Raw genomic sequence first — 17,500 nt, forward strand, 5'->3', positions numbered from 1 at the left:
TCAGTCGAATTCACTGCTTTATGCCTGGATTTACCAGGACCTTTCGTGAGACCAACCACGGCCGATTTTCTCTCTAGTAGTCCTGCTGGTCCTTTTTCGGCCATCGTACCTTCTCAACAACTGACAACGACCATTCCTGTGACGCATGCGCCAAGAGGTAAGAGTGCGTGACCACATTTAAGTCCTCAGTTGTTTAAAACAAAGCGGATTAACACCGTAACTAATCTGCGATTAAGTACAAACCCAGGCTTGAATTTGGTCGGTTAAAAAAAGCCTTATCCTTGAGTTGTAATCCTATGCTGAAGGAAAGCAAGGCTAAAAATCTTGTGGAAACACAGACTTTAGCGTCTCATTGTGAGATCCTCTTTGAGCTGTGATTTTCGTGACTGATCAGTCGTATGCGTGCTTGGCATTGCTTTTGACAGAACTTGCATAGGAACTGTGACGAAGAAGTGTCAACCAATACTGAAGACTTGGGTCTTTGTTTAGCTTCCTCAGCATGATCAATACGGGCATCCTCGTATGCTTTGGCTTCTGCACACACAGCTGATCTCCAGTAACATCATCGATTCTCGGCTAGCACTTTCCAGTTCTCAATATCGATGGATAGTTCTTGCAAGGTGGTTTTGCATTGGGCATTGTAGCGGAGTTTTGGGCGCTCCCTGCCTCTTCTTTCATCTTTTAGCTCTCCATGCATCACTCTCTTGGGGATTCTGGAGGCTTCCAATTATAGACTGCAATTTAAGTTTCCCGCCATAATCCAGAATTAGTTAAATCAGGCTTTGAGTAACTGTGCCCTTGATGTTAATCGCAATAATGCATTGATTGTTCTTTTTTACTTTTGGAACCCTTAGTGTTACCTTCATCTTTAATGATAAATTTGGGTGTACGATAATTCATGTAGGTACACTGTGATTAGAGCCTGGCTGTGTTTTGTAACCCCATCCACCATAGCGAAAGTTAATTAAGTTTGAAGAATTTCAATTCCATTTTGGTTGAGGCGCCCCGACTTTGTAGGTAGTGAGGTTGTTATTAATCCAGTCCTTCGTACTGATCGAGAAACAAAAAAAGCACTATTTCCCTTAAGTAAGTTAGAAGTTCAAGATATAATTTCAAAGCTTCCGAATAGAATGAGACTGACGTCCTTTTATGATAAATAGTAATGAATAATCATTTAATTTATCCAGTGTCCGATGGATAAATGATGCTGGCGGAAGGGGGGGGGAAGGGTGTCACAATTAAAAATTAGATTGTTTTCTTTAAATAGCTTTAACCCTGCTATCTCATTATCAGTGATCTCGCTAAGTCAAACTGCTTTACACTTGCAGTTGTGAATGAGTGCGAGCTCTTCCCAGAGTTGTGTTTGTACGGAAAGTGTATCGACACAAGAACAAGGTATCGCTGTGAATGCCCTCTGGGTTACGCGATTGGTGCAAGAGGAGTCGTTTGTAAAGGTAAAGATGCAAGATTGTGTTACGGAACTCTCGAATCAGGTGCAAACAGGACACGTGCGTTCGATTGACCCTATTCCGGAATAGGAATACGCGGAGTGATGATTTGAAACACCATGTCTGGCGTTATGCAGCAACAAGGATAATAGAGATATGTTTAAAATAGCATTTTAGCAGATGTTTGACAATATTAATGTGCATCTCCGCAAAAACGAAGGTGCCCTACGGGTGCGTTCGATTGACCGTATTCCGGAATAGGAATACATGGAATATAAGTTAGAAATTCTTCGTTTTTACGGAGATTCACATTAAAATTGCCAAAGGTCTGCTAAAATGCTATTTTAAGCATTTTTTATTATCGTTGAAAGTGATGTGTAGCAATTATTTCTTGAGCTCGCGTTGGATATGAAACTCTCATGTCCAACAAGTGAGAAAAATTCATTCATTCATTAAACTTTGAACTGCTTCAATTTTACAAAACGACCGGCGCAAATCGGTTTCGAAATGTTGTCACGTGGTACATCAACTGATTACCGAGATTGAGTAAGCCAATCAGAACACTGAATATCCGAGATTGAAATATGATTTTCGTGGCTTTACTAGTCCTTGTTAAAAGGTGATTTTCTTGTTTTAAAACAGACGTGGATGAATGCAAGCTGTCACCGTGTAACAATGGCACCTGCCTCAATACCTTCGGTAGCTTCATCTGTACATGCCTCGCAGGATCGAAGCTTGACGTCACTGGTCTTTCTTGCACAGGTCAGTACATTCCATAGCTTCCTTAGCGTAAATGCTATCTCACCTTATTCGGAACAACGAAGGGACTGAAATCGGGAAAAAAATCGATTCTTTTGAACTGGAAAATAAAGGCCATCATGGGATTCGAGCATGGAAGGATTCGCAAAGTTGGAAAATTATAGTGTTCAACGTTAAGACAAACTTCGACAGCCTCCAGCTTTCTTGATTCATCGTCAGTGAGTAGAACAAGTGCAGCGCTCTATATCCTATAAGCAAAAATAATGAATTAGTGTTTTGTTAGTCAATTAAGTGGGAAGATATGTTTAGCATCGTGTGAAGGTGACTCAGTGTACTCACTTCACAAACTTGAACTGTACTTCACTTTTGAAATACTATACCCTACAATACCATATCATAACAAACAATAGAAGTTATTTTTGATACCGAACAATGAATGGAGTATTTGTATCTCCCAAGCTACAAGGCCCATGTCACAAGTTTTTGTATACTCGACCCTAAAACAGTACACAGCAAGATCAATCAAGACCTAATTCTCTAAGATACCCTGATCCTATTTCCGATGAGAAGGCTATTTAGTCTAAAAAATATCAAGTTCAGTACCGGTACCGGCATACCAACACTTAAATCCTAATACATGCGCACCGTCTATCTAATTCCCCTCATAATCAACTGACCCACAAACTTGCAAAACTGTTCTTCAGTGCAAAGGCTTCTCAGACGGCCTCGTAACGAAACTCTTGCATTTGGATGGGGACGGATTTTCGACCAATCCATAGATGAATCCATACTCCACTAAGCTTTCTTGACTTCTTTTTACTGTGATGACATTTTAAATTTCATAAACGGACCGTAAGTATATTCATTTGAGACGGGAGTTAATAACCAATAGCGTACGACTCCCACACTTGGTCCATGTCACTGCATTTCACGAGACAAAGTTAGCTTTAGACGACGAGTTTAAAGTTTCGGCGCGAGTGACCATTGTGCAAACCAATTAGGTGTGGTTAGTGATTGCCAGGGAAGGTCTTGCTTTCTCTTTCAGACGGTAGACATATCGAATCAATTCCATTTTGATACCCAGGCCACTGTTTGCCTAAGGCATGGATAATTACAAGCTCTTTTAATTTTGTATTGTGTTTGCATTTTTCTTAGACATGGACGAGTGTCTGGAAGCAGGCTACTGTGAACATGGCCGGTGTGAGAATTTTATCGGCGGTTTTAATTGCCGCTGTAACAGCGGCTACGTGAAATCAGATGATCAAACCACTTGTGAAGGTACATTAGTTAATGTCATCTTATGATTTCGAGTGCAATTCGTGATACATTATTTAAGGAGGTTAGTGAGGGTTTTTCTCAGGTGAAAGGTGTCGGCAACGTTTTGATATTTGTCTGATACGATAGCATTTTCCTCAGTTGATAAAAATAGATTATTGCAAAGCCTTATGGGATTGAAATGAGGACAAACATCGCTAAAATGTCTTTGTCTTTGTCCGCATATTAATCCCATAATGCTTTGGGCGCTATATCGTGACGTCAATTGAAAAGAGTTCTATTAAGGATGTCCTCAGGACACAACCGTTGCCATGGTAACGGCACAACACCAATTTTCGAAGAGGATTATAAAAACTGATTCGATGACGTAGTTTTTCTTAAATTTCGAAAACAGTATTCCTTCATATTCTCTTACCTAAGAAGAGTTTTTGGTTTCCTCGGCAACTTCCCTAAAAAATAACGTGTAGTGCTATTTGACGCGCTTTCTTTATAAGAACTATTTTTAACGCATACAATGAACTCAAGCGGCCGCCATTAGAAAGCGTCAATGAGCGTATATCGAAATATAATTCATTTTATTAGCTTTAGCTGACTCGTCATCCTATAGTTTTTGCACTTGACCTGTACTGCTTTAGCTAAACATAATCCAGTAATTTGTTATGTGTATTGTAAATAAATTTTTTTGGTGCCTCCGATTGCATTGCAATCTGTTTTGATGGGTCTTATATTAAAAATTGATAAGTGTGCTCCGTCGATTTCAGATATTGACGAATGCGCGCAGACCAGCGGTGTTTGTGGCAACGGAACATGCGTGAATACTGGTGGATCGTACAAATGCAGTTGTCACATTGGTTTCAGACTCGATCGGCGCGGAGTTTGCCAAGGTGAGAGAAATACTCTGCGATGCAACGCAAGAGGAAAATGAAATAGAGACCTTTTCTGTGAAGAGTTAAAAATGAATTGCCATTCCACAACTTTTGGAAAAAATGTATAGTCTAGTCTCGTTCAGGTTTGTTGCTCACTCCAGTGATATTCAAAAAATTTTTTCCACATGTGCTCAGGAGAGTGCGAGATAGAAGGTGACCTTGTTATGATACAAACGTGATCACATTTTCCATGTAAATAACACTGATATAATTTACTCTAGCTGAAACATAGTTAGTAGAGTACTAACTGTACGTGCTGTAAATGACACGTACACGTCCTTTAGTTTCCTGTCCCCTTTGGTCAGGCTTTTCGAGTGGCTTCGTAATTAGGTCATGTGAAGCGAAAAAAAATTTCACTTTTTTGGGAAAGGGAGAATACTCTTTCCGCTCGGTTTTTTTTATGGAAAATTTCCACAGTTCAAAAGCGGAAGAATCAATCCGTCTTTTAAATTTCAAATGGAACGCGCTCTTTGTTCGAGACAGGGTCAGTCGACAAAATAATGCGCTTTATTATATCTCTCAGATAGTACGCCCGCTGTGATTGCATGGCTAAATTAGCGGGCTCGCCTGTATTCTACAGTATGACCCGCTAAATTTGAAACTTTGATAAAACATTCTCTAGCAAGTTTTTCACGTCGTTTACGTTGTATAAACCTGCTTGAATCTTGCAAGCAACTATTTCAAGAGGCCAAGAAGATTTATTCGTTTTTCGGAGTCTGACGCGGCAGGCTTTGTGGTAGCTGAACCTTCCGCTTGACTTTAGCTAGTTTTCATTCCCGCGCGCCTGATTATCTCAGAGATGTAATAAACATCTTACTAACCTCGGAAGGTGGACTTCATTTATGATTTCGAACTCCTACTAACTGAGTTCGAGATACGGATCTTCGTTTCCCCGTTGAGTTTTTAGGCCCAAGCGCGAATAAATCAACGGAAAAAAACCTTCAACGTCCGTTCGATTTTGTTGAACGATGTTGAAAGATGCTGATTGCTGGGGTTGGGAAACGGTTTCAACAAATCATCAACATGAATTATTTTGATTCAAGAAGCTTCACGAGAGGTCCGGTATTTAGTCCCAGGCTGCAGCCGTAGTTGTTACTATGGATACAGACATGGATACGTCATTGAGATACCGACTAGTGCGCACGCGCATACCCAACAATAGGGAACTTAAGCAACGACAACGGCGACGGCAACGAGAACGTCACAAATTTGCATATTTAGTAGGCAAAAACAATAGCTTTGCACGCCCTGCACGTGTGTTTTTCACTTTTGTCCATTTCTTTGCCGTCGTCAGCAAAACTACAACGTGAAAAAACCAAATTTGAGGTTTTATGGACAACGTCATTACTTGAGGATAAATTTTCATTTTCTGCCCTAAATTGAGCGCCGTTCCTACCAGCGTCATTTTTGAGGAACTACCACACCCCCGTCATATTAAAAAAGTTGAAATAGTAACGAAGCGATTACAATAACGCGAATTTATATTTTGAGATGACGTTCTCGTTGCCGTCGCCGTTGTCGTTGCTTAAGCTCCCTAATGTTGAAAGAGGGGGGGGGAAACGACTTGATCATCGCTGTTCAACAAAATCGAACGGATTTTAAAGCCTTTTGCCCAGGACGTTTCACTTGTGATAAAGAGGCATGAAAAATCGTGATCCGGATACTGTTGCTCATGCTGCAAGTGCAGGATTTAAGAAATTCCCCGTGCTACGAGGAAAAGAAATGCTAATTTGTACGTAATGTTCAAAAAACGAGCAGCAGTGTTTCATCGGGGTTTAAAAACACGAGGCGTAGCCGAGTGTTTTTAGACCCGATAAAACACGTGCTGCGAGTTTTTTGAACGGCTTAAAGAACATTCCACAAAGAGCGTGTCCCTCTGGACTCAAAACAATGGTTCAAATTGTGAGAAGTGAATATTAGCATACAAGAAAAAACAAGCTATGCGTTATTAGTATTATTTATATAAAGAATACTAACGAGGAGTGTTTTATCAGGATATAAAGCTCATACACGTGACGTTTTATCGGTGTTTTGATAGGCTGTTAGGCTCATGAATTATTAATGAGTTTTAGAAGAAGTCTTAAAAGAGCGTGTCATAACATATAGACTACGAAAGAGTGAGCGTTAAGTAATTTTAAGATTCAGTTCTATTGAGTTTTTGTATTTTGGTTGTCTTAATGGTTGCTTCGCTAGTGAGAAACCGGCCTTGGCTTCCTTACTTTTCACGCAAAACGTGGACTTAGGGAACTACGTGTGAATATTACTGATGTTGTTATCCTTGCGATTTGCCTTTGCTTTATTTCCCATAGACATCGATGAGTGTTCAACTCTCGCGGGCGTTTGTCGAAATGGACGCTGCATCAACAAAGTCGGGAGCTACGCTTGTGACTGCTTGCCGGGATATACTACAAATCCCGATAAAACCCGATGCAGAGGTCAGTAGACAACTGATTAATCCCGGTCAACACTGCGACATAAGCATAAGCATAACGAAGGTCACACTTGTTGCATAAGCATAAGAGAAGCGACATAGGCAAGCGCACTTAGCTCCAGAGGAAAAAAAAAACTCGCTGGAGAATGGTAGGACCCACGTTTCCAAAATGGCGTTCGAAGATGAAATTCTTCTTCTTCTATTGCTGCTACTTAGAAGAAGACGACAGCGACAAGGGAGAACGAGAAAACAGAAAGAGGGTAAGGGATATTTTCTAAAAGAGGAAAGTCAAGAACAAGGGGGCTTTCATAATCTGGTACGGGACGTACAACTAGCGGACCGAGACTCTTATTTCAGGTAACCGGTTGTTGTGGCTCATCAATTATGTCCTAAAGGCATGGATATTTGCGAACCGTCTCAGCAAGTTTCTCGTACAAAAAAAATCAGTACCCTCGGACGCCATCTTAGGCAATGTTAACTTCAATATCCGCTGGCATTAAAAAAACAGCTTACACCTCGGTCTTATGCTTATGCTCATTTGCCGGTTTACGCAATTATGAACGTGACATAAGAAAATGGAAACGATTCCTTTTTATTATGGCTATGCTTATGCTTTTGTCACTCCCGGTTTACATAGCTTTTGCTTATGCTTATGTCGCAGTGTAAACCAGGCTTTAGTGTCAGGAGAGACTTTTTGTATTGCGTTTACGTGAAATGGCCAACGGCAGATTTCTGCTCGTCATAAAAGCAAGAAAATTCTCTTTCTCTTTTTAAGACTTGCTCGATATCTGTAGATTCTGCAGTTTTTTTTCTTCGACACCAGACCTTTCCGGCTATTCACAAGCTTGCATGAGAAATTGTTGTATAGCTGAAAATTTTCTCCCAACAGCGAGCGCTCTCATTGGTTACTTCGAGGTCCTATGACATCTAACAATAAAACTGTTTCCCGCCAAAAGTCTTTGTGCGGGCAACAGTGCAAAATCTATGACGTCAGAGGGTAACAGTGCACTGTTACCCGCGAAAGTTGACCAACGACCGCCGTTGTTGTTGCCATTGCAGGTTTTCCTTTTTGTGCTTTATAACAAATCACTTAATGACTGGTCCCTCGGGAAACAGTTCATTTTGTTTCCCTCGAATTTCAATGGTTGTGGTTACACTAGCCCTTTTACCTACGGGTAAATAGCGTTTGCCCACGGGAAAGGACGTTTTTGCGTGTAATTGCTTTCCCTAGACCGAAACTGCCCTTGGGTTATTTCCATGGATACATCAAAAAGAACAAAACAACTTCCCATGACAGTTCCTGAACTGAAAAGTACGGTTCCCCGAGGTGGCTTGGCCAGTCATAAAGCAGAACGTAGCTAAGACACGAAGATCCCTAATTATATTAATTATACCCTATTATTTTACCCCGAGGGGAGTCTGTAACTGTGTAAACCGCGTCACCAGGGGTAACATAAAACCTGACCTGAACCAAACCCAAGCCATTCACCCTTCGGAAGGCCCCAAACCCAAGGTGTGTGTAACCACAAGTAATGTTTCCCTCGGCTGCGCCTCGGGGAAACATTGAGATTCTCAGGAAACAAAATGAACTGTTTCCCTCGGGACCAGTCATTAAGTGTATATTATTACCCATGGGATTGAGAATGGCCACTCGTGTAAGCCAATAGACCGTATTCATAAATAGCGACCAAGAAACTTTGGCGCAAAAGTTCTTTTGAATTTTGTCCTTGCTAACGAGGCTAGTGAGGATGATTAGCATAAAGACGAAAGAATAAGTTGTTGCCCTCCATTTAATCTGACGTCACGGCGGTCATGTTGATGTACAGAACAATGCTGTAAAATGTCTTTTTTGGGAATTTGACTCTATTATTATGCAAAACTTGGGGGGCCAAGATGGCCGTCTCATCACGTGGATGAAAACCAGGGATACGGTCTATCCCCATCTGTTCGCGGGTTGCAGTTGTCCTCAATGTTTGTCTTGTAGATGTGGATGAGTGCACCGAAGTTCCTGGGTATTGTGCAAATGGCTTGTGTACCAACACCATCGGTGGATCCCGGTGCGAGTGCACGAGGGGATACAGAATGAACCAAGCCGGAAATGGGTGTGTCGGTAAGAAATTTTTTTGTAAAGATAATCACATGCTTTCGAGTTTAATTTAGAATAAATAAGCACGAGTAACTTTTTTCAAAGACGAATAAAATTGGTAGTTTACTCTTGTTTATTTATTCCAAATTGCACGAGGAAAATTATGTAATAATCTCTTACAAACCAAGCGCTAGGGTCGTACTGGGGAATATTGGCCCGAGGTCGTGGCAATACGGACCCGAGGTCCGTACAAAAGCGTTTGAGGGCCAATATTCGCCAGCACGGTCCTGAGCAAGTGAGGTAAGTAAGTTATTTATTATATGGCATCGTTCCTTTGAGCGATCGGATACTTCTCCGCTTGGTGAACGTTCGTAATCTTTGTCTTCCATCAGCGAACTTTTTCAACGGTAACCTTTTACATGTAAAACTAAATTCCCCTTGCTATGATTGTACTGTTGTGATGAAAGAATGAATTCCGCTTGTGTTTCGCTCAACTTGAATTTCCCGGAGAGAGAAAAATACGGGAGCGGACCGTTTCTATGGTAATAATCTGTACTGTAAAATCCCGACCGAAAACCAGTCAATCAGAGTGCTCCATCTGGCCTGAGAATTGCTTGCCATGTAACAATTACTTGATAACATACCTGGAAAATTTCAAGATTGCTTATTATAATTATGCAGAAGGAACGAGCGCGTATGTTGCAATCAGGCAAAAATTACGCCTTCTTTTCTTGCATATGATTGGTTATCATTGGCCAATAAGAATGCTTGTTTTGTTTCCTCTTTTTGCGCTAAATTAAATCTGTTCTGTGGTACCTGAAAATTGCATTTCTCTTAGCCAATAAGAATGGAGAAAAATTTCCATTTATATTAGTAATCATGTAACAATCAGGGGCCGGATGCTCGAAGCCTGGTTAGAGCTAACCGTTGGTTAAGAGGTATCAAAACCTATAGGTTTCCATGGTATGTAACGCTGGTTGGCACTAACCATGCTTCGAACAACCTGCGCCTGCTCTAAAAGGATAGGCTAGTTGCATAGGCAACTGAAGAATCATAGTCCTCTCGCGCGTTGCCAAGCAACCAATTTATCGTCCTTCCAACGGGCACATCGCACCATTAACATCAATTGCTGCTCTGCTCTAGAATTTCGCGAGATAAAAGTTGCCATAGGCTGTGGTGTTTAGAGAGTAGCGAAGTAAATTATCGTAGAACACCGTTCGTTACTCACAGCGAGAACCAGTTTGCTATCTTCAGTGATCTCGAATTCAACTACTTTGTTTTGTTTTTACACTTATTTTCCATACAGACGTAAATGAATGCGACGAACATCCTAACTATTGCCAAGTCGGCGGTCGGTGTCTGAACACACCTGGAAGCTATCGGTGTCTCTGTAACCAAGGGTATGAAGTTGGCAACGGCGGCAACCGCTGCATTGGTAAGGCGCTCGTTACTTGAGATTTTTGTCTCCGTGTTTCAGCAGTTTGTTGGATTACTCAGAAGTCTCTTCGATACACCATTGGCGAGAAAGCGAGACAACACGCGAGATGCCACGCAAATCTGGGAAGAAAAAGGCCAGACAATGAGTTTTGAGATTAACCCCACGCTCTTCTTTGAACAGTGTGTAGCTCAGTCCTTAAGAGATGGTAGCCCACTGTTTATGGTCCCTATTCCAGAAGACCAGAAAATCATTCCGTCCAGTTTCGCTTTACAGTATGGTAGGACTTTCTCCTCTTACCTGCTGGTACCCGACAGATGAGCAGATTTGTGTCAGAAGTCGTGCGCTAATCTATTCGTTGATAAATAAGCCTTTTGAAGTTGATTGTTAGCTCTCTAGAGGCATTTTATTATTTCCAGTGTAATTATTAAATCTGTCATCGTGAAGAGCAATTAAATCAAGACGAACTGATTTTCCATTAGTACTGCGTGCGAGAGGAATTTGTTGCGATCTATTGTTCTAAGATTCGAGTGTAGTGTTGTAATCGAAAATTAAAGAAATGTGCATGTGGAGCTTTGAGAGAGAAATTATACTTGTGAATCATACAGCTTTGAGCGCATTTTAACGAGAATTAAGTCAGGAAAATCATTGGATCGGCAGCAATCGGAAGATTGGTAACAATTTGAAGTATGAGTCAACGACGTCCTGGACCACCATCAACTACGCTCACCACCGCTCCTTAATTATTTATACATGCTTGGGAAAACATCAGTTATAGACTTCGTTATAGACCTCTTTCATAATGGCGGTCAAATAAAAATATTCTAATAAGCCGTTTTAGACTCGCTACAAAGAGCAAATTTCAGAAGAATTTTAGTTTCAAAATGAGGGCAGTAGGTCTAATTAACATAAATACAAAAGAATGAAAAGGTGGTCGCCATTGATGAAAGTAGTCTTTAAATCCTATGTTTGTAGAAAACAGAGAAGTTGTTTTCAACATGAAAATATAGGGCTTAAGATTCTACGACGAGGACGAGAACGAGTACGAGTTTTGACTGCCCGTTTTTAGCGAAAATACTAAGGAAAGTTATAACCCGTACGCTTAATCTTACTCTTTGTTAGCAGTATAGGTTGCTCAATTATTCTTATTGCTGGTAACTGAGCCTTTTTGCTCATCAAAAAATGCCAAAACTGCAACTGTGTTGTTGACTTGTTTTGATTCGACGACATTTTTGCAAAACCTCGTACTAAAATGACGACGGCATCCCGTTTTTCCCGCCAAAATGACGCTGGTTTGCGTGCGCACACTGTTGTCTTATGAGAAAATCTCGTACTCGTAGTCGTTCTCGTCCTAGAATCTAAAACTCTCTACTGCATAGTCTGCGGACTGCCTAGCGGTGACACAAATCTTGGTTGCGTTGCAACGCACTGGAGACAAATTAATTTGATCCGCTCAGGCCTTATAAGGACAGAGGCCTGGTAATTCTTCGCAGACGAAGTGCAATAGTTTCATTCGACACTTAGCCCTTGGTTTAGAACTTTTGCAGCGAATGGATTGTGTTGTTAGATCACCTTAAATTACTGTTTGGGATAAAAGTTAAGGTGGATTGCTTTTATTTCAACAGATGTTCGAGTTGGGTATTGCTTCGGGAGTTTTGACGAGAATGGCTGCACTAAACCGATGGCTCGGAAGATGAGAAAATCCGTGTGCTGCTGTACTATGGGAGCAGGCTGGGGTGATCCCTGCGAGCTATGCCCACGGAAAAACACCTGTAAGTTCTACTGTACTTGTTAGTGTCTTTCTTTGCAGCGGATGTACTGTTATAGCTATCAATCTGCAACCTAAAAAATCCTTGAGGCACATCGCACTTCCTTGTCCCTAACCTCGTTTCCAGGGTCTCCCTGGGAACGAGGTTGCCTTGCCCCACCCAATGCCCAATCCCAATGCAAAAAAATTGTAGGAGGTTGCAGTTATAAACACTCCATTGTAAGAATGTGAAATAAACAATTAAAAGGTTTACAGAACACGATGTACAACCTCAGCTTGAAGGATGCAACTGTTTACTGGTTATTTACGAAGCGTGGTAAAGTGGAAGACAAATGCAACTTGCGGTAACAACGGGGTATGAATCCTACACAACCGCAAACAACCGTCAAAAAAAGTTGCAACAGCTTAGAGGTAAAAGAAATGACCTGACTAGTTTTGCTGAGGTTAATGTAGACAGAAGAGCCGAGTGTTCAAGATGCGGGACAAAAGATCCCGAGTGATCCCGTTCTAATTCCCATGCAGTGTGTGCTCGTTCTGTATAAATTCTATTTTAACTTTAAAATAGTTGAGACCCATCAATCTTTTCTATTATTTGAATTACCCGTTTCGTTTTCCCCGAAAAGCCTCTCAGGAAAAGCAGTGGTTTATCGAACATCAGATTTTGTTGTCATAGCTATTGTTATTGCTGATTGTGTACTGGTCCTGACTGGCTTATTATCTTGGAACTGAAGATGGACCAACAATTACCCTCGTATTTAATCATTGTTTATTTTTTCGTGATTTGCAGCGGATTTCGCTCTCATTTGCCCCAACGGAATCGGCTTTGTAATGAACAGGCAAGGACTAACAGGTAAGAGGCGCAATTTTCCCTTTCATATTTTCCATTTAGCCCGCAGTCTGTTGCTAAGCAACCTGGTTCGCCCTGAGTTCCAGAGTTCAAAGTTGACGCACAAACTCGAAAAATGCGAGGGTAATATTATAGTGTGCGATTGAACCGTATATGAAAGCAGTTCCATGCAGTTTGAGAAAGTTCTTCGTTTGTGTGTTGCCTCACTGTCTGTACGTGCGTCTGATAAGCTGTCCGTCTGTCTTTTTTGAGTGACTTCCTAGCTACATTGTTTGCTCTTGTGTCTCTCTCTTTTTTCCGTTCGTATCTTTGTATCTCAGCGTTCTAGCGGAAGCTGTATGCATGTTTCGCGCGCAAGAGGCAAGAGAACGGTCATTTCGGCAATCGGGTCCAAGTATTTTCGTACTAATCGCAGGGTATCAAGGTATTTTTTCTCCATCTGTCAGTATCCCTTTCTCGTATCGAGTCTAGCCAATAATAACCCCTTGAAGTCAAAAGGCCAGTACTCAATTTAGTTTAAAGGTTCCGATGTACAGTCATGTGACCATGCTGCCGTGATCGATGTATTTGTAGACGTGGATGAGTGTCGGCACCTGTCAAATCTTTGTGAAAATGGAGAATGTATCAACAATGACGGAAGCTATCGATGCAAATGCAAGATGGGGTATAAACTTGACCCAACTGGAAAGAAGTGTGTTGGTAAGTGTTATCAAAGGCATTCTGTCAATTAACTCTTTAGTGTAGCAGCTGTGTTCCTTGGAAAAGCTGATTATTGCATTAGTACAAAGGCGAAGGAGATAACGGGAATAGTTGATGCCGGATGAAGTACGTATTTGTTATTCACAGGCTGGGAGGTCTGTATTATTGGGAAAAACTGTCTCCAAGGTCTGGTAGACCGTGTTCAAGACACGGCTTAAACAGAACGCCTCCGGTTTCATTCTGCAGAAACTGGATTTCCCTCAAAAGTAAGGAAAATATGCGTAGTAAGAGGATTTTTCAAAGGTCAAATAATTTAGAAAGAATTTTCGAAGCACTCAAACCAAAAAACGACCATCTAAAACTTATCGATTTCGCAAGCAAAGGCAAAATAAAAATCGGTCGGGCTGCCCCCTTAGCAAATCATGAATAAACTCGTAATAACGTCAGTTAGCCCCAAATCACGTGAAACAACCACTGGTGACCCACTGCACCATCCTAGAGCAGCCACTAAACATGACTTTGGTGATGATGATGATGCTGATGATAAAATGGGTGTAGTTGTTGATGATGATGATGTTTGGCATTATGATGTCGTCGACATCGATATTGTTGGTGTTGTTGATTACGATGATGAAGCTAATAGCCATGCTCTGTTGTTTTCTTTCCCAGACGAAGACGAGTGTCTGACAGCCGGAGTGTGCGGTAATGGCAACTGCAGCAACGTTGAAGGTTCCTATCGATGCATCTGTCCACAGGGCTACACCCAAGGCCGTTACTCCCCACGGTGTGTCGGTAAGAGCTACGCGCAATATTCCATTATCTCTTAGCCTTGTATATAGCTCAAATGGGATCGTTTTTATTTACCTGAGAACCCTTTCAAGTTACATTTTGACGCAGTGATTGAACAATTTTGGCTTTCGGGAGTTCCGCGGGGTCTGTTGCTTCTCTTAAAGGGGAAAAAAACTAGGATTGTTGGTTGGTTTGTGCTTACTTTGCTTCTAGTCTGTTGACTTAAAATCTGCGTGCACACCGATCCGTTGACGCATCATCACGTATGCATCCTGTGGGAGAACTTTTTTTGCCGGTCTCCAGCCAACGACAACCACGAGCATAATGTTCATCTGTCGCTGGAAGGGGTGCTTTCCCTCGGCAGTAAAGAGTTCCAAACATGTTCCTTGAGATCATACTGAGCTCCACGGCTTTGCTATGCTAATGAGGCACGACAGGGCCGAAATTGTTGTCCATGGTTGCAACAGCCCGGGTGATATGACTCTGCGCATGCGTCGCTGTGGGGGTGGTGTCAGATGTGCGCTTATCTTTCTGTAGTTTCTTTTACGGAACAAGTGAACATGGCCATATTCTACTGGGGACCAGGAATCCAAAGGAGTAAGCTTTTCTACAGATTAAAAAACGGTCGGAGCAAGTTCGTAATTGATATCTGGAACAAAGTGTAAATTTGTTCTACACCGTCCATTCGATACCCTCTCTAGTATCGTACTGTTTGTTTTGACAAGAAATTGTTGTCGGCAACACACTTTTTGGAGAAGCGTGGATTGATTAGGGAAGGGAGGGAGGCTTCTTTATATGAAAGCCCTAGTCGTTTGGAGACCCTACCCTTCTCAAAATGTATTTGTATTTGGCTTTACAGATGTGAATGAATGCGTCGACAACTATGATTTGTGCGCCTACCGCTGTGTGAATACACCAGGCAGCTACAAATGTGTTTGTCCGCGCGGATTTGAGCTGGCTCCCAACAAAAGGCACTGTAGAGGTAAGGGGCAAGTTATAATTGTAAAAAATGGTGTTGACAGGCCTGCACAATCCCCAAGCTTACCACTGGAGTAGGTCTTTGAGCGATCACCCTCTTCTGTACGATATGAGGGGCGGATCTTTGTAGATTTCGCTCAGGAATGGTTGCTGTTTTATCAAATGCCAGTTTTTTTAATGAGGATTTGTTTTAGGTTTGGTACCGATTGTGTGACGAAAGGCAAGATTACTTTATTTGCCTATAGCCGGTTTTTGTAGGAGGGTTGCACTCTATCTTTAAAATTTGCAAATGCGATTTGAAGTTTTTAAAGTTCTCTTCAAATAGGTTTTTGGAAGAATTTTTGTTTTGAGAAATCTTAGAGCCTCTCTTTTGATGAAGCCTTTTTCATTTCCGTGGGTGAGACGAACTGAAATGTGTCTAAAGAGTGTTTTCACTCACGTGATCAGTAACCTTGTTTTTCCACCGAAACAAAAGAAAGTCTTTGCATTATAATAGAGCTGGATTCACGGAGGATTAGTTAGGGACACCAACATGGCCTCCGTTCCTTTGTTAAGGGACACCAACATGGCCGCCGTGACGTCACATGAAAACACTCTGTTGGAACTAATCAGTAGAGCGCACATCGAGGTCTACGACTTTTTCAAATCTATTGTCTTTATAGATGCTGGTGTCCAGAAAAGGAAAGTTGTTTCCATTTCGGAGAGTTCATCCGTAAATTTGAATTCGCCACTATCAAAAATATCATAATACTCTTTGTTTGTCCCTCCAAATTTTGCATAAGCATTGTTTTTATTTTCTCGTGGGACCATTGTAAGTCCCAGGAGGAGAAACTGGAAACAATGCTAATGCAAAATTTTGCAGGGACAAGCAAAGACTGTTATGGCATTTTTGATAGTGGCAAATAAAAATTTATCATCAAATGATAGGGGTGATGACAACGATGATGCTGATGAGGATGATAATGATGACGATATACTTTCTTGCAGACATCAACGAGTGCAGTCAAAACAGCAGCCTATGTAGATTCGTTTGTAAAAACTTCATTGGTGGATACAGATGCCAATGTCCTGCTGGGTTTAGGGGAGATGGGAGGACTTGCAACGGTGCGTGAAATGAACTCGTTTAAAATCTTGTTTCGGCTGCTTCGATATTGTAACATTTGAGGGATGTAGCATTAGGGAGCTTAAGCAACGACAACGGCGACGGCAACGAGAACGTCATCTCAAAATATAAATTCGCGTTATTGTAATCGCTTCGTTAATATTTCAACTTTTTTAATATGACGGGGTTGTGGTAGTTCCTCAAAAATGACGCTGGTAGGAACGGCGCTCAATTAAGGGCAGAAAATGAAAATTTATCCTCAAGTAATGACGTTGTCCATAAAACCTCAAATTTGGCTATTTCACGTTGTAGATTTGCTGACGACGGCAAAGAAATGAACAAAAGTGAAAAACGCACTTGCAGGGCGTGCAAAGCTATTGTTTTTGCCTACTAAATATGCAAATTTGTGACGTTCTCGTTGCCGTCGCCGTTGTCGTTGCTTAAGCTCCCTATTGCGTTGACGTGAAACGGCCAACAAAAAAACGGCAGGTTGTTACTTGCCGCACGCGTTATAGCATGAAAATTCTAAAATTAGTCTCACTTGTCTCTCTCTTTTGAGAAATTCCTCGTTATCTGTAGCTTATAGGCGAGAAATGATCTAAGATCAAAAAAGTATCTTTGACATTTGGCTAAACGGAAATTTCACGTCACCTTTAACGCGAGGCTAAATCTCTTTACTGCATTGAAGCTTAATTATGGTTATGGTTTAGGATTTATATACCGCCAAGAGTGAATTTAATAGATAAGAGTGTTATGGCATAGGTGGGCACCCCAGCACAGTCACAAATGAGTCTATTTTTAGAAGGCCCGTTCCCGCGAAAATCTGTTATGTACCCAAGAAAACATGACAGAAGCAGTCACACGTGACATGGCTTCTTCAGATTGGTTAAGATTGGCGGCTCTTTGTTTGTTTCGCGCGCAAAGTGTATCTAAAAATACACGGATTTGTGACTGTAC

At 41.5% G+C, this 17,500-nt stretch overlaps 1 protein-coding gene across 2 annotated transcripts in view; it reads left to right on the forward strand.

The window, feature by feature from the left end:
• LOC138038488 (fibrillin-2-like) overlaps positions 1–17,500 on the forward strand; it is a 79,388-nt gene that overhangs the window by 48,467 nt on the left and 13,421 nt on the right. For both annotated transcript variants that reach the window (XM_068884365.1, XM_068884364.1), the window contains 14 exons: positions 5–157; positions 1,329–1,454; positions 2,091–2,210; positions 3,363–3,485; positions 4,244–4,366; positions 6,718–6,843; positions 8,824–8,949; positions 10,232–10,360; positions 11,986–12,132; positions 12,916–12,978; positions 13,549–13,674; positions 14,344–14,466; positions 15,323–15,445; positions 16,429–16,545. In XM_068884365.1, coding sequence (XP_068740466.1) covers positions 5–157; positions 1,329–1,454; positions 2,091–2,210; positions 3,363–3,485; positions 4,244–4,366; positions 6,718–6,843; positions 8,824–8,949; positions 10,232–10,360; positions 11,986–12,132; positions 12,916–12,978; positions 13,549–13,674; positions 14,344–14,466; positions 15,323–15,445; positions 16,429–16,545 — 1,725 coding nt within the window. The remainder of the gene's footprint in view (positions 1–4; positions 158–1,328; positions 1,455–2,090; positions 2,211–3,362; positions 3,486–4,243; positions 4,367–6,717; positions 6,844–8,823; positions 8,950–10,231; positions 10,361–11,985; positions 12,133–12,915; positions 12,979–13,548; positions 13,675–14,343; positions 14,467–15,322; positions 15,446–16,428; positions 16,546–17,500) is intronic.

Source organism: Montipora capricornis, chromosome 2 (genome assembly GCF_036669925.1).
Source record: "Montipora capricornis isolate CH-2021 chromosome 2, ASM3666992v2, whole genome shotgun sequence".
Classification (NCBI taxonomy): domain Eukaryota; kingdom Metazoa; phylum Cnidaria; class Anthozoa; order Scleractinia; family Acroporidae; genus Montipora; species Montipora capricornis.